This window comes from Typopeltis vanoorti, chromosome 4, assembly GCF_054136105.1.
Source record: "Typopeltis vanoorti isolate ZY-2024b chromosome 4, IOZ_Tvanoo_1.0, whole genome shotgun sequence".
In the NCBI taxonomy this organism is placed as follows: Eukaryota; Metazoa; Arthropoda; class Arachnida; order Uropygi; family Thelyphonidae; genus Typopeltis; species Typopeltis vanoorti.
Genome location: NC_143552.1, coordinates 137180466 through 137204607, shown reverse-complemented (window position 1 = coordinate 137204607; position 24142 = coordinate 137180466). Strand labels below are relative to the sequence as shown.

General features: G+C 33.7%; 1 protein-coding gene across 10 annotated transcripts in view; it reads left to right on the top strand.

The window, feature by feature from the left end:
- Positions 1-24142, top strand: part of LOC150107702 (tropomyosin-like) — a 102940-nt gene that overhangs the window by 49295 nt on the left and 29503 nt on the right. For 4 of the 10 annotated variants that reach the window (XM_090392015.1, XM_090392014.1, XM_090392018.1 and 1 more), the window contains 3 exons: positions 3547-3680; positions 16819-16936; positions 18415-18485. In XM_090392015.1, the coding sequence (XP_090248141.1) occupies positions 3547-3680; positions 16819-16936; positions 18415-18485 (323 nt within the window). Of the gene's footprint in view, positions 1-3546; positions 3681-16818; positions 16937-17232; positions 17351-18035; positions 18107-18414; positions 18486-24142 lie in introns of all 10 variants that reach the window. The other 6 variants (XM_090392019.1, XM_090392020.1, XM_090392021.1 and 3 more) reach the window with 2 other exon arrangements.

Below are 24142 nucleotides of genomic sequence, written 5' to 3'. Positions count from 1 at the left end.
TTCAGTATCTCCCATAATGCAAAATACATCTCCTTGCAGATATGTATAATGTTATGCATTAAGGGAAGGGCCACTACCCAGACTAGTTTCGACCTTTATTGAGGTCTCTTCAGTGGGAGCCAGGCCCAAGTGGAGATACCAAGGCAGAAGCAATAGAAATTCATCTCCTCCTATAGGAGCTGCTTGGTTTGACACTGTTTGGCAGCTCCTATAGGAGGAGATGAATTTCTATTGCTTCTGCCTTGGTATCTCCACTTGGGCCTGGCTCCCACTGAAGAGACCTCAATAAAGGTCGAAACTAGTCTGGGTAGTGGCCCTTCCCTTAATGCATAACATTATACATATCTGCAAGGAGATGTGTTTTGCATTATGGGAGATACTGAGATAGGAGTGTTGTACCACTTTACCCAGTCCTGAAGATACTTTCAGGTGCAAACTTTGTTTGCACACACTTGTATAAAGGATTAAACTAAATTTATTATAGTCTGACCAAGTGAAAAATAAACTTTAAACATGTGGTAATGCACGGTGAGTCTGTTAGTGCAGATAAAGAAGCTGCTGAGAAGTTCTGTCTCAAATTTCAAGAATTCATTAAAAAAAAAAGGATATTGTTCACAACAAATTTTCAATTGTGATGAAACTGGTTTATTTTGGAAGCGTATGCTGAACCGTACCTACATCACGAAAGATGAGAAAAATATTCTTGGGCATAAACCCATGAAAGACCGATTAATGTTACTTTTGGGAGCTAATGCTAGTGGTGATATGAAGCTACAACCGCTTCTTGTCTATCACTCTGAGAACCCCTAGAGCATTCAACAAAAATTCCATAATTAAAGAAAGACTGCCAGTGATGTGGAGATTGAATGAAAGGGCATGGGTCACGCAGGTTCTTTTCAAAGAATGGCGGTTTAAAGTTTGTGCTCCAAGCATCAAGGTAAGCCTTCAGACCAGTGAATTTCCATTGAAAGCACTGTTGCTATTGGACAATGCACCAGGACACCCAAAAGACCTTGAAGATAATTTGCTGGAAGACTTTCCTTGGCTGACAATTCAGTTTCTGCCTCCAAATACCACTTCGTTGATTCAGCCAATCGATCAGGAGGTTATTGCGGGTGTCAAGAAATTGTACACTCGCATGCTGTTTCGTCAGTGTTTTGAAGTATGCTAGTTCTCCTCAACGATGACATTAAAAACGTTTTGGAAAGAAAAATTTGATATTCTTGAAGCTATCCAGCTCATTCAAAAGGCGTGGTCAGAAGTCACTCAATGACAGTTGAATTCAGGTGAAAGCTGTGTCTATCCTGCATTTAGGGAGATGGAGATGATGTTACTGAAATTATGGATGAAATTGTGACAACTGCTAGAGATCTGGAATTGGAGATGAATGAAGATGACATTGAAGAGCTCATAATGGAACATGAAAATGATCTGCTGACAGAAGAACTCTTGAATGAAGAACACCAAGAAACTCAGCGAGATGTGTTTTCTTCTGAAAAAGAGGAAGACGAAAGAAGACCAATGTTGACATCTGCTATTAAACATCTTTTGAAGAAGTGGGAGGAAGTCAGAACAACGGTGTTAGAATGGCACCCAAACCAGGTTGAGGTCAATAGGCTTGGGGATCTCTACAACAACAATGCTATTAATCACTTCCAAAAAATCCTCAAAAAGAGAGAAAAGCAATTGACATTGGACAGATTCTTTAACGTCCCACAAACGGAAAAAAAAACATGACTGATGAAAATGCAAAACTGTGTATGTATGTATTGTTATTATAAATAAACATAGTAAGAAATTATATAATTTTTTATTTATTTTTTGGGTCTCCAGAACGAATTAATCAAATTCCCATAAAAATCTATGGTAAATCGATGATCGGTTAACGAACAATTTGGGTAGCAAACGTAGTCTTTGAATGGATTATTTTCATTAACCGATCATCCTCTGTATAGCATTTTCCTTCATTGTTTTCTAATATATCTTAAAACGAACAATTGTTCTCTATCGATGCAGATTTGGTTACAATTAAGTATTCAAAGATATCCTACAATTAACTGCATTGGACCAATTAAAATGAGCGCTGATGTGCTATGCACTCTTAACTTTCATACATAGATAAAAATGCCATCATGAGTAGCAATGAGCCAGTGCTTATGGACATGTATAATGCTGTGCATTTTGGAAAGGGCCACTACCCAGACTGGTTTTGACCTTTATTGAAGTATGTTTAAATGCAGGGATACTTCTCCAAAAACTCCTAGTGATCTGCAAGATCACTCTAAATCTCACTGAGTGATCCTGAAGAATCACTGCTAAACACATTACTCCTGGCCTGAATCACTTCAAGACAGGATACTCAGAGATTTCCATCAAGCGACAGGCAAACCCCTCCCCCCCCCACCAAATAGAATCACTCTGTGCTCCCAAGAAGGGTAGCAAACTCAGTGACGAACATTAATGCCATCAGTGGGAGCCAGACCCTGAAGAGGTACCAAGGTTGAAGTAATACAGAAATCGTATATTTCCAATATACAAGTAGTCAAAAGGTGTTGCACCTTATTATTAAAATACTCTGGATTTGGAGATCTGGATAGATGTTGAATGTTTTTTCACTCGGTTGTACTGTAAATTAATGCCAAGAAATTATATTCTTGGTTTCATCCTCCTTTATCCAAGTGTAAGCAAACAAAGTTTGCACATGCTAAGGCAAATGAAATCATTAGCATGTGCTAATGACTTCGATGTAGAAGTAGCCCCAGTCGTGAAGATATCTCATGCACAAACTTTAGTAAAAGCAAAATATTTGTAAGTTCAATAAATTAATTTTTCATTTCTTAATGTTTATAACATGGAGCACTAGTTATGATTATTAATGAGCTTTTTTGATCATTTTCTGTTGTCCATTTTAAATTTTAATTTTCAGTTTTGTAGGATGGGGTGGGAGTAGTTTCCATGGTTAGAAAAAAAAAATCACTTGAGGCTAGTTAAATTGTTTTAATAGAATGCTTTGAGCTCCTCAATTTTGTGAAATGTGAGTATTACTTCAAGATGTAGTAGTTTGAAGACTTCCAAAACCATTGAGGTGGAGTGTATTTTGCAGATGAACTTGAAAAATTAAATTTCTTTTGTGCAGTATGACTTTTGAAAATTTGACAACTAGTAATAACACGAAATAAAATTTTATAATACAATTTTGATAAATATAACTCATTCTTTCCACATGCAAAAGGGAAAAGGGGGCTGGTCTGTTCACAGGTTTGATATTGATAAGTGCAGCAAATCATAAAAACTTGTAAATTGCTCTGTGTTATTAAGTCATTCAGAAAAAAACTGCAGTTTTGCTTTATCCTTAGTTTGCATAGAACCCAAGCTATATCAATGGAGTAAAGCTTTTTTTACGCTTTACTTAGCAGGCACAGCATGTTGAACTAACCTTGCTATAGTGTGTGTGTGTGTGTGTGTGTGTGTGTGTGCAAAAGAGAAAGCAAACACCGAAATTTCATAAGCAAATAAGCACTAAGCGAACTGTTTTCTGTATTACAGGCAGAAGGTGAAGTTGCTGCTTTGAACAGACGTATCCAACTCATAGAAGAAGATTTGGAACGCTCAGAAGAACGTCTCAAAATTGCAACCCAGAAGCTAGAGGAAGCATCACAAGCAAATGATGAGAGTGAACGGTAAATATATATTTTAAGTCAATATTAGAAATATTAACCTATAAGTTTAAATTGAAATTGTTTTACAAGTGTTTTATTACATAAATACAATTTTTATGTTATTTGTCAAAATAAGGTTTGGGTTAGTAGTAGAATACTGGGTAAAGAGTAAAAAAAAAAAAAAAAATCTGGTTTATAGGCTGGTCCCATTTTTCTGATTGGTGGTTGGATGAGTTAGGTATGGCAGTTGCCTGAGGAATGCTGTGTATCTGGGTGCATCATCTAACTGGCAATTTTGTGACAGAGGTTATGGTCTAGAGTTGTATCTCCATAACATGTTCTACTAGACTGTAGAAATGTTCTACAGTCTAGTAGAACATTTCTACTAGACAGATCAAATAGAACACTTTGGAGAAAGGGGAGCAGACTAAACCATGCATCCAATGGGTCATGAACTGATCATGTTAACACGTTCAAATTGGGAAGTGTTTCACACATTTATCATACCAACAGGACTTCTCATTACTGTTTGTGTGCCACTTCTGTGTCGTGTGGGCAGGCTGATTTCATGCAAAGTTTTCATGGCGTGTTAGTTGCAACCCTTTCGGTTGAATTTTATTGTGGCTTTCTTGTGTGCCGTCCCGGGTCGGAACTAGTGCGGGACCTCACTGACACAAAGTTTATGCAGCATGTTTGTTGCAACTTTTATGATATAATTTTATTTGAAGTTGACATTTGTGATGTGTCTTAATGACATAGAAAATTTCAAATGCAATCGAACAAACACTTATTTCATGTAATTGAAAATTTGGACAAATGTTAGGACATTTGTTTTTAGTTGATGCTATGTTTGGCAATACAACAAATGGTTTTGCTGGAGTCTATGCAGCATAGTTTCTGTGGGCGAGGATATGTTTTATTAGGTAGTGCCATTTTTATCCCAGTTTTCTCTGATTGCAATAGTTGTTGACAAATATATTACACAGACTGCAATTGTCTCTGTACCTTATTCAGCAATACAATAAAACTTCTTGTTTTTCTTGCATCTGCAGTATAATGGTTGTTAGTGATTTATATTTCACAAACACATCCCTTTCCATCTATTCCTTTCCAAATAACTTAGGGAATTGAAACAACGTAGATCCGAATATAAATTAAATAATATTTTAATAGATATTTCCGATATTTCGGCAATGTCACATTGCCATTTTCTAAAGGAACTTACAAAAAGGCAGGTGCACACAAGGCAATAACAATACAGTAACTAAGAATGAAGATTTGAAGCTATCGTTCTCCTAGAAGTCCTGATGGCGCCCCCTGGAGGGCTAAGTAGGCGTTCTTGGCCGTTGGGCTGAAGGTCTGCTGATGTATGCCTCCCAAATTTGGGGCAGTCGCATACAACCAAATTTGTTGAGGTTTGGAGAGTTTTTTAGGGCAGAGGCTGATTCCATAAATAATCTTTCAAATTTATATTTGCTCCGGTGTATTATTGTTGCTTTCTTCCTACACAACAGGGCTAAACTAATCTGTTCTAACGACATAGCCCTTAACACTGAACTAAATCACATCCTCAACACTTTCTCAGCCAATGGCTACCCCCCCCCAAAAAAAATCCAAAAAATATTAAAACCTACAAACCACAGCCCCCCCTCCACAAAAAAGATTATTCTAAATCCATCACCATTCCCTACATCCGAGGCACCTCAGAAAAAATTACCAAAATTCTAAAAAAACATGACCTCACCTCCTGTTACAGGCCTTACAGAAAATTGGCATCCCTTATCCGCTCTACCAAAGACCAACCACTTCCCCTAGACCTACCTGGTGTATACCAGGTCCCTTGCAGTTGTAAACTGTCGTACTTTGGCCAAACAGGCAGGACAGCGAATATCAGAATTTCTGAACACAAGGACTACATCCGGTTTTACAAGTATAGCCATTCTGGTCTTGCAGACCATGCTCTGGATACTCGCCACAGAATACGGTGGAAGAAAGCAACAATAATACACCGGAGCAAATATAAATTCGAAAGATTATTTATGGAATCAGCCTCTGCCCTAAAAAAACTCTCCATACCTCAACAAATTTGGTTGTATGCGACTGCCCCAAATTTGGGAGGCATACATCAGCAGACCTTCAGCCCAACGGCCAAGAATGCCTACTTAGCCCTCCAGGGGGCACCATCAGGACTTCTAGGAGAACGATAGCTTCAAATCTTCATTCTTAGTTACCGTATTGTTATTGCTTTGTGTGCACCTGCCTTTTTGTAAGTTCCTTTAGAAAATGGCAATGTGACATTGCCGAAATATCGGAAATATCTATTAAAATATTATTTAATTTATATTCAGATCTACGTTGTTTCAATTCCCTAAGTTATTTAGAAATGCATAACCAACGTATAAGCCTGTCTACGAGAATTTCCATCTGTTCATAATTGTTTTTATTTTTTTTTTTTTATTATGCCCATCATAAATGCAAATATGAAAGTCTAGAGTTTATAGGATCATCTGTTCTTCACTCCACCCTAGATACTTATAACACAAGCACACATATATCATGTAAATTATTCATAATCCATTTTATGCTACTGAAAGTATTTCTATTCACACCTGTTCTTTCTCATTCTAATGTTAGCTATTCTTTACATCTTTTAGTAAATCAAATATAGTAACTAATAATCAAATATATTGTTCTCTTTCATTGTTTTCTATCCCCCCGCCTCTCCTCAATATGGGATCAATGTAGTTACAATCGAAGAAACAGTTTACGAAAAGTTCAACACACAGAAATGGAATTGCCAGTAAATTCGCTCGCTTTGGCAGATGGTTAGGTTCACAGCGAGCAAGCCACGATCACCCCTGACCTGAAATAATGGATCCATGTTACACTGCACAACTGCAAAATTATCCCCCTTTCTGTCATTAGACAGAAAGGGGGATAATTTTAGCTCAATTAATGTACCGATTACAAAAATGACATCCATATTGTTCTGTTTCCTTTAGTTTGCTTAAGCAAATAGGTTTTTTTTTTTTGGAAAGTAGCACTAAATTGCATAGTCATTTTAAGGTTGACATGTTTCAAGGAATGTAGGTGGAAAAGGACTATATGATGTCTCTGTAGTGATACAGCCTCATTCATATACTTCAATTGCATTACTGTGAAAATTGAGAGGAGACAAATGTATTGCTATGACTGGTTTTTGCATGTTTGTGTATTTAGGTTTATTCTAGGTGATCTACAATTTGCTTTCTTTTAACTGGCATTGTAAATTGATAAGTACATCTTTGTGTGGGATCATTTATTGTTGTACAAAGGGTCAGGCATACCTTGGTCATATGTTGAGTTCCAGCCTACAGTCATTTAGCAAATTACTCCCTTTTTTTCTCCACTTATAAATAAATGTAATGGTTTAATGTTTTTAAGCTGTCATATATGATTGTCATGTATACGAAAAATTTAGAATCATTTTCGCAAACAAGTTATTCTGAATAGTTTCGCTTAAGGAAACATGCCAACCAGCCAGTTTGATCATCAGTCTACACCATTAAAGGTTTCCCATTTTGGCAATAAGATAGTCGCATTTATAGATAACTGTAGTATTAACTAATGTAGCACTTTTCACTTCACTTAGAACTTTATTTTGTTTTTAAAAACTGTACCTACAGTAGTGCTGAGGTAAGTTTAGCCTGCAGCTTATCTCAGTGTTTGACACACCATCACTACATTTAATCTTGACATGTAATGTGATAAGTTTATGCATCTTCTTTTCACCAGAAGCAACAGCACCCTTACTTTGAATTTTACCTGCCATTATTAACAGCAATAAAATAATAAAAATAGTTTCTAATTCCCAGTAAAACACCAAAACACAGATGTAGCAAGCAACAAACGTCGTAAATGAACTGAATTTATGATGACTGCACATCGTTTGATTCACAGCATTGGCATGTTGCTTAAACCATCATATGAGCAAATGCAGCACTGTATAAATGGGAATTATTCATAATTGAAAAACATTGTAGTAAAGGGAAGTGTTGTAAGGCTGGTTATTACTTTATATGAGACATTTACTCCAGATCTAGAATGTGTATGAGTTGGGGTATGTATTTGTCATTGTCATTTGCTGTTCTAGTGGTATTGGAAGACCATGGAAGTAATTCTTTCTTTTAAGAAACATGGTTTTCCTGCAAAGTCAATGCAACAAAATACCTGACTTGACCATGCAACTAATACATTATGAACTTATACTGCCAGTTTATAAGCCACCTGAGATATGGACCATGAATGAAGGCATCTCTGCCAGCTGGAATTCAAGTACAGCATAATGTTCTTATGAACTGGATCTGTATTTTCAGCTACCAAGTTATACAGTCACTGTCTTTGATAACCCAAGCAGGATTAAATGATCTTGTGAGAGATGTGAATTTCCCCAAAACACAAACTGAAATTTTCTGACCAATATACTGAAAAGTTGGAACCTTATGATCATCTTTTTTGAAAGTGTGAGAAAAATTTATATTTTCAGTTCCGTTGAGCTGGGCATACCATTATTTTGTTGGTGGTTTAAGTCAGTACAAATAAAATTTAGTGAGATAAGTTCAATATTATTAATATTCATTAACTTGTAGGAAGTTTTTTACTTAGTTACAAATTAAAGTTGCCAAGAAATTATATTGTTCAATCAGATAGAGGCGAAGAAACATTTTTAGGAAGCAATGGTTGGTTCATGAGATTTAAGTCTCAAATTAAGTGCCATAGTGTCAAATTATGTGGTGAGGCGGCAGCGGCCGCCTCACCACATAATTTTCCTAAAGAATTTCAAGACTGTGTAGAACAAGGAAGTTATCCTCCTGATCTCATTTTTAATGTCGATGAGACTGGGCTCTATTGGAAAAAATTGCCATCATGCACCTTCATTTCCTGTGAAGAACGTTCCGCTCCAGGTTTTAAAGTTGCAAAAGATACTTAAGCTTTTGTTGGGTGCAAATGTATCTGAAGCTTAAAACCAATGTTGGTGTACCATTCACAGACACCACGTGCCTTCAAGGGTCTAAAAACTATGCTGCCAGTCTATTGGAAATGGAACAAGAAAGCTTGGATTATACGACGTTTTTATAGATTGGTACACAAATTATTTTCATCCTACTGTGCTTCGCTTCTGTAAAGAAAATGATTTGCCAGCCAAGGCAGGCATTGCTTCTCTTGGATAATGCCCCTGGACATCCTCAAAATCGTGTTGAAGTAAGAACACCATTAGATGTCAAGGTTGTTTACATGCCCCCAAACACAACATTGCTTTTGCAACCAATGGATCAGGGGATTATATCAATCTTCAAAGCCTATTATCTCTGTATAACATTTATTGAAATGGTAAGAGTCTTGGACACTTCAGGAAAAAACTATTAAAGACTATTTTTGGTCATTCGATATTTTGAAGGGCATTAACAACATCAAGGCAGCTTGGAATGAAGTGTCAGCAAAGTGTTTAAAAGGAGCATGGCGAAAACTTCTTCCAGCATTTATGCATTTATGTTGAGGAATTAGAGCAAGAGGAGAATGTTATTGAAGATGTTACCAAGCTTGTGCGAGAGGTGGGATTGGATGATATTATAGCTGAAGATGTGACAAAAGTCTTAGAGAGCCATGATAAAATCGCTTTCCAATAAAGACTTAAAAGGATTAGCCGAACAATTAAGTCAACATCCAAAGGAAGAGAAAGAAAACGAAGAAGGTCCTCTGAGAGATATAAAAACGTCCGATTTACAGCGTATTCTTACGAGCATAGAGACATTGACTGATGAACTCTGCGAAATGAACCACGATTGGGAACGGAGTGCAAACGTAAAAAGGAGTGTAATCGCATCTAAGAAAATCTAGGCAGTTAACACGGGATACTTTTTTTTTCAAAAAAAATGCAGGTGATCCGAAACCAGGAAATATCTTTTTGAAGTTTCATATTTTTTGTATATAATTTTGTTTTGTTTTCGTTATTAATAATTTTATTTTAACAAATATATATGTATGTATTATTAAAGCTTTAAATATAATAATGTTACACATACTTCATGTGCATATTTTTTGACTGCGCAGAACATAACTTTGTACCTCCCATTAAAATTGGGTTCATTTCATGCCGATTCAGTTAATGCCTGTTTTTTAAAGAACGGAAGTGAGGCGTAAACTGATGGCTGCCTGTATTTGAACAATTTTACATACTCAAATGTCTACTTATTCTGATAGTGTCCTAATTGTGTTCCAGAACTAGGATAAATTCTGTATCCTAGTTCTGGAACTAGGATACAGAATTCTCAATATAATTGAAGATGAAAGAATACAGAAAGATCTGTATTCTTTCATCTTCAATTATATCTACCTTACAACATGTAAGCGAGTCTGTATTCATTTTACATCCAATTCATCTTGAAGTCATTTACCTGTCATAGTAAATGGTTTTCTCTCCTCAGATTTCCCTGCCAGTGCAGGGGTACCCCAGGACTCATACTCTCACCCAACTCTCTTCCTTCTGTATATAAATGACTTTTGCTCACTTCAAATTCTGTCCATAGCTTTGCTGATAACACTACACTCCATTCCTCTTTCATTTGACAAACCTTGTAATTTCCAATTATTAGAAGCTTTGAGATTGATCTACTATAACCAATTCTTCGAGCTCTGATCTCCCTGCTGTACATCAGTAGGGGGTGAAAACAATCTTGTACATTTCATTGCTACCAGACCTTGGTCCTGTCCAATTTCTTGCATTATTTTTCTAATTTTTGATAATATCCAGATATCCAAACATAATCAGATCTAGATCTCTCTTTTTTTTTGAGTTGACTTACACCTTTAACCTTTTCTGACATATTGCTGACACGGGGTGGTGCAATCCAATCCCCTAAAATTACTTGCTGCTGTTCATAATAGCAGTTGGGCTAACTGATGATTCCTCTCTTGCAGATCCTCTCCAATCGGTATTTTATAGACATTTGGTTTCTGCATTATGTCAGTTTTACAGGTACTTTCATGGACAGTGCTCTGCTGAGCTGTCTGCTATCTTTCCTCCAGTTTTTTCCAAAAGCACATGAACAAGAGAACTCAGCACCCATTTACATTTTAGTTCTAAACCTGTCAGACCAACTTCTCTTTTACACCCTCAACCTTTGAAATAGCTTCCATCACTCTCTCTTTTCCAAAAACTAGAACTTTGAGCTTTTCAAAAAAACATGTCTACAGATTTCTCTTTTTTTCTTGCTTGCACAAGAGTAATGTGGTATATGCTATTGACTGATACCATATGAATGCCTGTAACCATTTCCTTGCTGACAAACAAGGAAACAGTTTCAGACAGTCACAAAGATGTATTTCATAATAGCATTCTCGTATGTAGTGACACCATTCACTTGATTGTTGCAATGATCTTATTACCATTTTCCTAGATCCTAGACCCATTTTTTTGGAATGTTCTTGGAAACATTTTTTGCCTAATTTGAAAAGAATCCACTTAAAATGACAAATTTGAATAGTGATCCTGAAATACCAAATGTCATTAAATTCCTTTTTGCTCGAAATGTTATTTCCATCTACGAGGGCGATTCCATAAGTTTCTGACCTGACTAACTTTTAGAGGTGATAGAAACAAAGCAACTGTCAGTTTTCAACATACTTTTCACATCTTTGAATTAACATTTCTGTACTCTTGTCTGCAAAATGGCATAAAACTGCATCTTTCACCTCATTGTCATGTGCAAATTTTCTTCCTGGAAGGTCTTTCTTCAGTTTTGGAAAGAGATAGTGGTCACTGGGTGCTAGATCTGGGTTGTAGGGTGGATGTTCAATCTCCTGGAAACCACAGCCTTTCATTGCAGCCTTCGCAACAATAGATGTATGGACTGGAGCATTGTTGTGAAGAGGCAAACACCATGACTCAGCATTCCCCGTCTTCTCCTTTATGGCATCGCACAATTTGTGCAGGAGTGAAGCATAATATTCTGCATTCACAGTCTTATTCCTTTCCTTGAAGTCAATCAAGAGAATTCTCCAGACAATCCCAAAAAATTGTTGCAGTGATCTTAGTGGGCTAAGTGGCCTTGGCTTTTCTCGTCAGTGCTTTGCCTAGTTTGTGCCACTCTATGGATTCCCTTTTGGAAAGAGGATCATAATAAAGTACCATGGTTTCATACCTGGTGACAATGGACTTCACTTCTCTCTGATTTTCTTGGCAAAGCTCTAAAAACTTGTGGGAACAGGTCACATGATGCTCGTTCTGAATTGAAGAGAGAAGTCGGGGCACCCACCTTGCACTGACTTTCGCCACGTGAAGCTTCTCATGAATGATGCAAAAGACAGTTGTTATAGAAAGCCCCAACCTTGCTGAGATTTCTTTGAACTTCAACTATCCGTTATTGAGCAATTCCTTCTCAACAAGAAACACATTTTCCTTGGTCATCACTTCCACTGACTCATCATTACGAGGATCATCTTTGATGCTCTCTTCCTAGGCGAAACTGTTTAGCCCATTCCTTCATGTTGGGATATGAAACTTCCTCATAAACACCTTTCAATTGCTGTTGGATAACACCTGGAGAAATCCCTTCTTTGGTGAAACAGGGGAGAGGAAGAGGTGATTCCTCTGCCAATAATATGAAATCGTATAGTCACTGAGATTATTGATATTCCTTCCATGCTTGCAGAAAAATAATTATTGCAAAAAATGTTTGAATATAGTTTTGGGTCAGCATTAACTTGCTGTGATACAATTCCTTTCATAGTTTATTTTAGTAAATGCCAAAAAATTTTGAATTCTCTAGACAAGTGATAATAAAGTAATGAATTATTATGAAAGGACATAACACAGCAAGTTAATCTCTATCCAGAACTATTCTCATATGTCCTTTATTCTGTAACGAAGTCTGCATTCATTTCTTCTGAATCACGGTATAAATTTTAGAATATTCTAGAATATATAAATTTTCTTGATACTGACTCCTGAATTTCAAATCTCAGTTTGTTACTGAAAGTGCTTGAAAATGAGAACTATGTACTTTTTGAATTATTATATTCAAATATTGAAAGAAATGTGATTGAGGATAAACTATTATAACTCAGAAATTACACTTCTGAAACATTACACAAATGGAAGTTCTACTACCAAGATGAATAGCTATAAGGCATTCACAAGAGTTGACAATTTCAATCTTGACCATCAGGTGTCCATGTCATCGTCACCCTGTAGCAGAAAGCATATTGAATTCTGCTTTCATGAATCCAGATGTGGCTTCAGAATTTAAGAAGACAGTTAAGCAGTGAGGAACTACTTGATCATTGAATTGGTTGTGGACTATGCAATGATCCACAGACTTCATCCCTTTAATTTATTTTTTAGATCAGTGTTAAAGATTCTATCTGGAAATTGATTTTCTTGATGCACAAATATTGCACAATGTCTGGAAAGAAAGCACTTGCTGTTGTGTTATCTGCAAGTGAACAACTTACATCCAAGATGTATTTAAAATTTTGGGAGTTGTAATTTGTAATGTTTAATTCTGTCATGTTTGTAATTTTAAAGTGTAATTATTACACATCAGGAAGAGGTAGCAATTTTTTAGTTTCTCTCAACTGAAAGCTTGTCATATCTGCCAAGTTAATTTGTGTATATATTTTTTTATAGTATTTGTGGCATCTGTTTATTTTTTTACTGCATAACAATAATAAAACATACTGTAGCTGTATTGTTAAGTTAATCTTGTTTAATTTTTCTTTTTTCCAAAGAGTTTTGTAGTGATATGTTATGCTTAAAAATACCAGTCATCATGTATATGGAGTCCTTTGGGAAATCACAGTTGCATCGTAGAAATGCAAGTCATTTAAACCATATAATAAATGCATATGCATTTCTACATGCAGTATTTTGTGAACTAAAATATAGTACTAGCTTAAGTAAAAATATCTTCTAAAATCATTATCTTCTCTTGTAAAATACAGTATTTAGAAAAAGACTATGAATGTAGTTTCAGAACCAACACTAGTGCATAATAAAGTAGTAGGAACCTGGATGCAACAGTGCTTGTTTCAGATAATGAGATGAAGGAAATATATTGTTTGAGAACTGGTGCCTTTTGATGCATAGTTTTTTAAATGTTTAATTATTCCCATGCAAAAAAGATGCAGAACCTCTAACACATTACTACTATAAACAGGTGATATTCTGCCAGAGTTAATGTGTAATCCAAAATTTGATTTATTTAATTGGTCAAGAAAATAATAAATGCTAATCATGTGAAATAAATAGTGATTTAGCAAAGTCTGTTATTACATTCATAAGCATATTAGTAAACTTTTTTTATCTATTTTTGTTTAGAATCTTTTACTCTTCTATTGGTATTAATTTTAATTCCATCTCTTGTAGCTGCATTTATTTTTAATATCTGTTAATGTACTTTAGGTTTGTATGTTTAACAAGTGAATGTAGGTGGGGGAGGGGGAATGTAGATTTCTAAATATGGTCAACAGGCTCACTTAATAGAAGAAAAGACAAATTTATATACACCATAAAACAAGTCAAAATTAATCCACAAAATTTTAAATTGGCTAGTTTTTTAAGCCCTTTGATTTGCTTCCTTAGGATTATATAAAATACACTTAAAAGATACTTAATATATAGAGCATTAACTACATCATGCTTGTTAATTTGTTTATTCCTTGCTTGCTGAAGTAAAATATGCATGAATAAAAGAATATAAATTCTTGTATAGTATGACATATACCTTATTAACCAATTGCTGAAAAAACCTGTTGTGAACTGGACTCGGGGAAATATGTCATGGAGTAACATAACATGTTTTGGAAAGTACACTTTTCTTGTTGTTTCTTTTAGTACAAAATGCTTGTGAAAGCTAAATAACACTAAAAGGAATCTTTTTTCTCATCTGTGGGTCTTTGTCCAGCCAAATTAAGTTTATATTATAGCATGGTAATCCATTTGTGTGCAAGATCTTGTTCTTGCTTTGCAAATATTCTCTCCTGTGAGTATTTCCTTTATATATCACAAAGGCTAGAAATGAGTTGTATATACAGGTAACTGCAGTGGCATTGCAGTCTGGCAACCTGAAGCTGTAAGCAAGCAGAATACTTTTAACCTTCTTAAAACTATACTGATAAGCATTAGATGATTCACTGATCTGAGAGTAAAATCAGGTTCTTTGATGTTAAGGGAGAAAACTAATGGTTTCATATATTAAAGAATAGGCAACACTGCACTAGGCTAATAACATGTGAAATTGGTCATAGAGAAGTATAATACTGTAAAACTACTGAAAACATTCATAGCCTTGGACATGACATCAACATGTAAAGAAATCTAATTTTATTAGTCATTAGAAAATTATATTGAATGGAAGAATCACATTTAATTGACAATATTTATTTTTTTCATTGTTGTATTATGCAAAGTTTATATCTTAGGTTGAACTTTGTGAGTATTTTTAGATATAATACAACTCTTTCATATTATTCTTGTAGTTTTGAATAATATATTTAGCTGCTCAGGATGTTATTAATGTAAAAAAGCAAACTTCAATAATTTTTTTATTCTAATTACAACTTGGAAACAAATCAGAATATTACATGCATACTAATTTGATATAAAGATAATATTTTTGTAATTGGATTTAAAGTATACTTGCATTCAAAAGAATTTTCATAATACCATGTAAAACGAAATTTCCGATACATGTAATGATATTATTTTGCGTTATTTTTACAGCTATTTTGCCTGCTTTTGTTTAGGAGTGACCTTTTTTTTAAAGTCTTTGGCTTTTTACTCAAGAATTCTTAGGGCATTACAGATGTGTTTTAGAGACCAATAGGAAGAAAATTTGCACATACCTTGTTTGGATGATGTTGTTTGGTTGTCTTCGTTCTGCGATGTGCATACTTCTGCTGTTAAAAGGGAAGGGGGGGGGTAGTGGTCACTCCTAAATGAAAGCAGGCAAAAATAATAGTTTTTAAGAGGAGTAACATGGGAATTTTCCCAGAAATAATACCTGTATTATTTTGGGTTTTACTAATTCTTTCTCCTCTCCTCTCAATCCCCATCCACTTGGAAATTTAAACTCAATTTTATTTACTAAGACTGATAAGTGCACTGATTAAGTGAAGAAATTGTTCAGCTGCCTGGAAAGCATTTCCAAAACTGGACTGAAAAGTTTGCCATTACTTGAATCTATGAAAGTTTTCAAAGCAGTCTTGATGGTGCTCATGATCTTACTTTGCTGTTGAAGAATCAAAAGTCCAGTATGCCTTCTTACATAACATGAATAGGCAGTAGATGAGTCAGTTGAATGTGGAAGTTGTCAGATCAAGAGACTGTAAAGACTAATCTTTGAAGGATACCCTGCACATGTGTAAGATTACAGCTTGCTAGGCTTAATCACTGCCTATAACTGTAGGATTTCTTTAGTGGGCTGCTCAATAAGGAACAATAGTCAATGCACTGCCATTACTTACTTTTTTCAGTACCATGTGCATTGTAAACAGATATGTTGTACCCACTGTTGTATAACAATGCACAGAGCTATGCACTAGAAATATTAGGGCATCTGCTCCAAAAATCGCGAATTTTTAGTCAGGACAAGCACTTTGATCAATTTGAACCATCTTATATACCTTAAACTAATCCTTTGCAGATATTAAGAAAATTGCTCTGTATATTGGATTTATCTGTTATTGTGTGCTTGCTAGAAGTGATTACAAGAGGTGAGCTAACCATATTGAAGAACATAAGCTGCAAGTATGTTGAAAAAAAGAGAAACTTTATAATTTTTTTTCTCATACCTTGATTTTTATATAAAATCAGTACTAGTAAGGAAATTGCATTTTATAAAGAAATATTATGTGACAAAATATACCATGAATTCATCTTATACAACAATATAATCATTTGTTAGGAACGTTTTTTCATTGTTTATATCTCTTGATATTCTTAAAAATTCTAATTCATAAATATAATGGAAATATTTAGTTTTATGCTATTTAAAATACTTTTAAAAATATGTAACACCCTCATTAATCTTTTGTTGACTTTTGCAATTTTTTTAAAATTCTTTTGAATGCCATAAGGCTAGATAGTTTTATATTTTGATATTTATATATTGAATAACAGTATCAGAAAAGCCTTGGAAAATCGTACAAATATGGAAGATGACCGGATAACCATGTTAGAAAGCCAGTTAGGACAGGCTCGTACGATTGCAGAAGAATCAGACAAAAAATATGAGGAGGTGAGTCGTAACTAAACGGTTAACTTTTTTTTTCCAGGCCTTTAATGACTTCAGAGAAGAGGTGAAGTAAAAATGCTAGTTCAACATTTTTCTTTCAGGTTTTTACTGTTTTTAGAGAAAGTGATATATGGTTCTTTATATTAGCTTTGATGTGTTTTTAGCATTTTTTTGCTATCATCAGATATCTTTCCATACTAGGATGATGCTGTTTGTGTATTTTATTTTTTTAAAATAAGTTTTAACGAATATATTCCAGATATAAGTAACTATTAGTGCTATTTTCTTGTTCTGGGTAGTATGCGGAAGATGTTGGAACATACAAGCATTAGGGATGAAGAGCGTATGGATGGCTTGGAAGGTCAGTTGAAGGAAGCCAGAGTAATGGCAGAGGAAGCTGACAGGAAATATGATGAGGTGACATTCAAAATAGTTGATAATGCCAGGCCTTGAGCATCTGTTTCACTGACCTCTGTTTTGTGATAATCTAATGGCATGCTATACTAGGTGTTTCAGTATGAAGGTAGATTAGCTTGCAGTGTCTCATAACTTTTGCTACTTCTAATATGAAGTAATTTTGAAGTTCAAGATTATGTTGGAAGTAGAGAGGCAAAATAATTTTGAAGTTAAAGTTTAGATCTGTTTGACTTTGCTTGCTTTTAACTGTAATAACAAGTGAGTTTAAATCATAAGTTTAAAAAAAAACAAAACAGGTTTGATGCTTATATTTAATCTATATGTTACTACCGAATGCTATTTGACATTGTCCGTCTCTGTAACCTCCTCATCATAAAGCAAAAAATTAACAAGCATGCAATTACATCACCTTTTTGTTTCTTAAAAAATATGCATGATAAAAATACGATAACATGTGTAATTTTAATATTTATTTATTAGATCTAAAATGTTTATTCGTATTAAACATTGGATTTTATCATTTGTTGAAAAATGCTCAAATTTGAAGTTAAAATAACATTTAGATTATTTTAAAATGATTACTTAAATATAAAAGTACAATAAAATACTTTAAAAGGTTAATCTGGTTGAATGTATTTATTATAAAAATTGAATGCTATCTTGAAACTGCATTATGATTATACAGGTTGCTCGTAAGCTGGCTATGGTTGAAGCCGATCTGGAACGTGCAGAGGAGCGTGCAGAGACGGGTGAATCGTAAGTTGGCCTTAAGAGTTAAGGGGAAAAAAATGCTGACCTCGCAATCCATCCTGTCCATTCATTATTAATTGGTCATATAACCCGCCTAAGTAAAATAGCAACAGCTTCCTTTTAATATTTTGACTACTAACTGTAGTTTATGAAGTTTGAATTTTTGAAGTCAGCATTGTTTTTTTTCTCTGAGGGCTATATAAATGTAAATGATGCATGTGAGTGTCAACACTAATTTTTATCTTTATTTTTCCCCCATCTGGCTTTGCCATGAAAATCATTATGCATGTGCATGTATATACATGGTAATTTAGATGGCTAGAAGAATTGCTATGTTGGAAGCTGATTTAGAGAGAGCAGAGGAAAAAGCATCAAGTGGAGAAAGGTGAGATAACAATGAGGAATTTATGCTCTTTACATGTATAACTACTAATTATTCATCAGTTTTCTTTGTATTTGGAGCAGAATGCTATGTATATTTGTTTTAAATGTGTGTGTGACATTGAAACATGTAACATTCTGTGGGATATTATAAATTGGCATATGAAATGGGATCTTGAATGCCTTAGTGGATTCCTTACGTCGAGAGTGCATTTGTTGCTAAATTTAGTATATTGCTAATGCAAACTGCTTTTTAATACAAAGAAATCTATGCAACTCAGATTCATGCAGCTTAGGAAACCTCTGCATGTGTTACTGCTGTGAACATATATTTTTATATTTCTTGAACTTACTTTGTTCCATTTTTTTCTGCACTGTTCAGAGTAAAAGAACATTAAAAGTTTTTTCAGCCACCCTGCATTAGCATGGGAAGCATAGTTAATATTGTAAAACTAATATACAGCTGACTTTAAAATTACAGAATGAAATGCTTTTTACCACCTTTATTGCTAGTTTCTATTTGCATTTTGAAGGATAAGGCTGTTGTTAGATAATGTTGGCGTCTTGACAAGTAACTGACTGATTTTGAGGAAAATTGTAGATAAGAAGTTAGTAATGTAAATTTTTCATGTATAAATATCATATCCTGTACACCCCTTGAGGGTACATGTCAGGAATTTGATAATGATGATGTTCAATACGGAGTCTATTTTTAGTTCTTTACATATTTCTGTGTTTTTTTTTTTTTTTGTCCCAGATAGTATAGCCAGCTGTCTTTTGCAGGAATTTCATTTCTTCAGTTTCTTTTTTTTTTTTCTGCAGTTTTTATGGTCCATAATTCACTTCGATACAGTAGAGGCCTGGTCTTGCCGAAACTTTTTAAACTCTTATTCTTAAAGGAACTTGGTTACATTTAAAAATATTATTGATCATTCCTCTTATTTTTGGAAAGTTTGAAATTTTGATGTCAATGTTAGCTTTTGTATGTGTTCCACACATCCAAGGTATTTGAAGCAGTTGATTTGGTTCTAAGATTTTTAATCATTTTACTTCTGGCTGGAGGTGGTCCTTTAAAAGCCATGATTTTTGTTTTGTCTGTTGATATTTGCCTTGCAAATTTTTTTGCACTCATGTTTAAGCTGTATATTGATCTTTGGAGTTCACCTTCACTTCTTGCTATGATTATCTGGTCATATGTAAAGTAAACAAAAGGATATCAAGTGTAGTTCCATGATTCAGTTTAAATGCAGGTTTTATATATTTCTTTCCATTTTTTAATTTCATCTATATAGATATTAGAGTGGTCATTGTGCATCCTTCATGGACCCCTCTGTTTGATTTCCATTCTATAACTTTTCCATTGATTCTTACAGCTATTTGGTTGTTCTGATACAATGTTAGTTATTGCAGCAAGCAGTTGATTTGGAATGTTTAGATTCTTGAATATCATCCATAGTTTGTTCCTTATGACTGTCAAACACTTTCTGGTAGTCTACAAATGCGAAATTTATGAGAAAAACTGCAAAGTATACCTTATTTGATCACAAAAGAAACGAAGAAATTATGAAAGAATTAAACCAAGAATCAGTAATAGAAAAAATTAAATAATATAAACATAAATGGATGGAACACGCTCAAAGAAGGAAAATAGAAAGATTATCCAAACAAGCCATTAGGAAAAAGAAAACCAGGACGTCCTCTTAAAAGATTCAACAATGACTTCTAAGGCCAGAACAGGCCATGCTAAGCCGAAATCCTTGATATGTATGATGATGATGATGATATGTAACTATAAGCGTTATTTGTTTTCAGGTGCAGTGGAAGTGAATGGGGGGGGGGGGTTGGACGTATATGTGTGTGTGTTGATAAATTTGTTAGATTATTCCAATTTTTATCTTGACATTGTTGTGTTAGGTAGGTTTTGCTATTAATAAGTAATTGACTTGAAAAATTTTGCTATTTGCTTAAAACACCTTTTAGGTTCCAACGAATGGGAAAATTTTCAAAGTTAATATAGAAATTAACTATACAGATATTTCTGTAAAACTCAAGACGAAGCTGTCAGACAGTGTCCATTAAAAAAAATAAACTACAATCGCCACACAATCAGATAACTTATAACTGTGTGTTTCTATGTTGTATTCAATGTTTTTCCATTAAGATTTTTAACGTAAAAGCTTGGTCAATGCACAATTATTCCTCTGTAGTTTTCACAGTTGCACTTATCACCTTTTTTATATATTGCAGTGATAATTGTGTTATTTCAACTTTCTGGAATTTTTCTCTGCTGGCAGATATTGTTAAATAATTTTGTTGTTTGATGAATAGAGATAAATATTAAAAATGATATAATTTCAAAGTTTTTGTTTTTCTTAAATGCATTTTAAAGCCATTTTGTAATTAGTTCTCCAAAAACACTGATTAACAAAAGTCAGGTAGCCTGAAAATCTTTTCAAAATACCTCAGTTGATTATTTAAATAAGTTTGAATTAAGTTAAATGAGTTTGTTTTTGACAGAAAAACTTTACCATGTCAAATATAGTTTCAATTAAAGATAGGGATATGGCTCCCTAGATCAATCAGTTTTGGTAAAACCGTTTGGTTGGAAAGACTTGTTTGAACCTCTCTAGGATGAAAAGAACCTTTTATGAAGGCTTTTCAGTTGAAGGTGAATTAGCTGGTCTCATATGGAGGGGGAAGGGTTTCCTCTTCTAGGAAACTCAGGTTTTTATTCCACAAAACAAGCAAACAGAAAAACTCTCTAATTAGCAACCTGTTGCAGATAGAATAAACTAGAAGTTAGCCACATCTAACTCTTTAGAGAGTAGTTTTTGTTTTAAATGAACAAAATTGGTTGCCTTCTTTTGGGGAAGAGGACTTGTTTCAAGGTAAACTTGTATATAATCAATTTTATTCAAAATATCATGTCAGTCTTTTTCAAAAAATATAATTGTTAGTCGCATAGTCAGTTGAAGACATAGAATTGGGCTTCTGAATTTTTGAATTAACTTCTGTGAGCAAACATTTTTTAACATGAATTTTATTAAAAAAATAAGTTGAGAAACCAGCTGAACAATCAAAGTCTTTCGTGTTTGAAAATGAAAATTACATCAGTATTTGATGTGTTTGTCAGTTGACAAACATGTTCAAAGAAGTTCAAGTTGCATTAAAGATTATTGTAATAATTTTATTAAGTTGTTTGTTGTGTTTGGGATGAAATTGTTTTGATATGGCTTCCTAGCTCACTCAGGTTTACCCAGTTTGCTTCATTCACATTTATAATAAAAGAAAATCATTGTTTTATTTCTGTAATTGGTTACTTTTTTTTTTTTTTTTTTCAGATGTAGTTCTTAAAATATTAGATTTGAAAGCCATTTTCACCAAAAATGACTCTTCAGCTGAAAATAGTGCTAATCCATGAATAAATTGCCCTATCTCAGTGTTAATTGTTTCAGAGAAGCCAACTTTGAAAGTTGGCTGTGATAGGCAACAAAGGAAAATGTGGTATAGTCCTATAAATAGAATGGCTGATGAAAAATTTGCTGAGTATTTATTAAAGAAAAATGGCACAGAAAAGACTAAATATGAGGTTGCGATTATGAATAACATGTCATAATCCCCTTATAAATTAGTTTGTGGGATCAGAATAAGCTTGAACTGATCCATCCATTTTTTTTTTTTTTTTTAGAAGTTATAAGCTAGCTGATTGTGTGGAGATTGTAGTTTTTTTATTTTTTTAATGGACACTGTCTGACAGCTTCATCTTGAGTTTTACAGAAATATCTATAGTTAATTTCTATATTAACTTTGATGAAAATTTTCCCATTCCTTGGAGCCTAAAAGGTATTTTAAGCAAATAGCAAAATTTTTCAAGTCAATTACTTATTAATAGCAAAACCTACCTAATACAACAATGTCAAGATAAAAATTGGAATAATCTAACAAATTTATCAACACACATATACGTCCCCCCCCCCCCCACACACACAAATGTTCACTTCCACTGCACCTGAAAACAAATAACACTTATAGTTACATATATCATCATACATATCAAGGATTTTGGCCTAGCATGGCCTGTTCTGGCCTTAAGTCATTGTTGAATCTTTTAAGAGGACGTCCTGGTTTTCTTTTTCCTAATGGCTTGTTTTGGTAATCTTTCTATTTTCCTTCTTTGAGCGTGTTCCATCCATTTATGTTTATATTTAATTTTTTCTATTACTGATTCTTGGTTTAATTCTTTCGTAATTTCTTCGTTTCTTTTGTGATCAAATAAGGTATACTTTGCAGTTTTTCTCATAAACTTCATTTCTGCTGTTATTAATCTTAGTTTGTCTTTTTGTTTTATTGTCCAGATTTCACTTCCATACAATAAGACTGGTAGGACTAATGTATTGTATACTTTTAGTCTGGTTTGTTTTTGAACTAGGTTTGGTTTAAATATAGAGTTAATTACACCTGTTATTTTTAAATATTTTGCAATTTTTAGGTTTATATCTTTTTCATTTTCATATGTGATTATACATCCTAGGTAGTTAAATGAATTCACCTGTTCTAAGACCTTGTTATCTATTACTATTTTAGTTCTTACTGGATCTTGTCCTTTAAAGGCCATAGTTTTTGATTTTTCTGTTGATATTATCATACCATAATCTTTGGCTATCTCATTTAGATCTAAAATAGCTTTCTGTAAGTTATCTTCAGAATTTGTAATTATTATTTGGTTGTTGGCAAAAAAGAGTGTTTAAGTTCACAGTAGGAGAAAGTTTAATTCCTTGATGGAAATTTTTATTCCATTTTATTATTATTTCATTTAGGTAAATATTAAAGAGTTGCTGAGAGGGGACATCCCTGTCGGACCCCTTGGTTTATCGCTCTCGTATATGATAGCTCATGATTTAATCTTATTGGCATTTGATTATTTTCATGTATATTTATGATAGCTTTTAGGATATTATTTTGTATTTGTTTTTCTTTTAATATGTTAAATGTTTCTTTTAACTTTGTCAAATGCTTTTTCACAGTCAATAAATGCAATATTTGTTTCTAAATTGTATTCTCTTCTTTTCTCTATTATTAATTTTAGGCAAAAGGCCGGGTCTATACATGATCGTCCTTATATATATATATCCAGCTAAATACTTTCTCAAGATGAAATTTTCACTATTCACTATCCCCTAAAAGTTTTCCCTTATTCCAGAAAAGGATATGTAATAGAAGCACAAACTAAACTTGAAAATGATCCCATCAATGATATATTTTTTAATAAAGATAAACAATATTATAAATAGCAAAATAATTCCAAAAGCAAATCTATCCCTTGCCTCTTTCAAGCCATAACAATTTTAAAAAACAACTAATAGCAGTGATGCAGAAAGGCAATATTACTATTATAACTGACAAAATTGATTACCAGTAAAATTCAAAACTTATCAATGATAGCAACACTATAAAATAGTTAGAAATCCTACATTCAGTATCATGCAACAATTTGAAAAAATCAATTTACAGATACACTATTTAAAACCTTGCCCTTCATACAAGCAGTCTCTACTATCTTCAGACAAATGCATACCAGGTTTATTTTAAATACATGTTTATTTTAATAATAAACACTCATCCCAGAAGACGGATTGATTACCCTATTATCGGAATGGATTC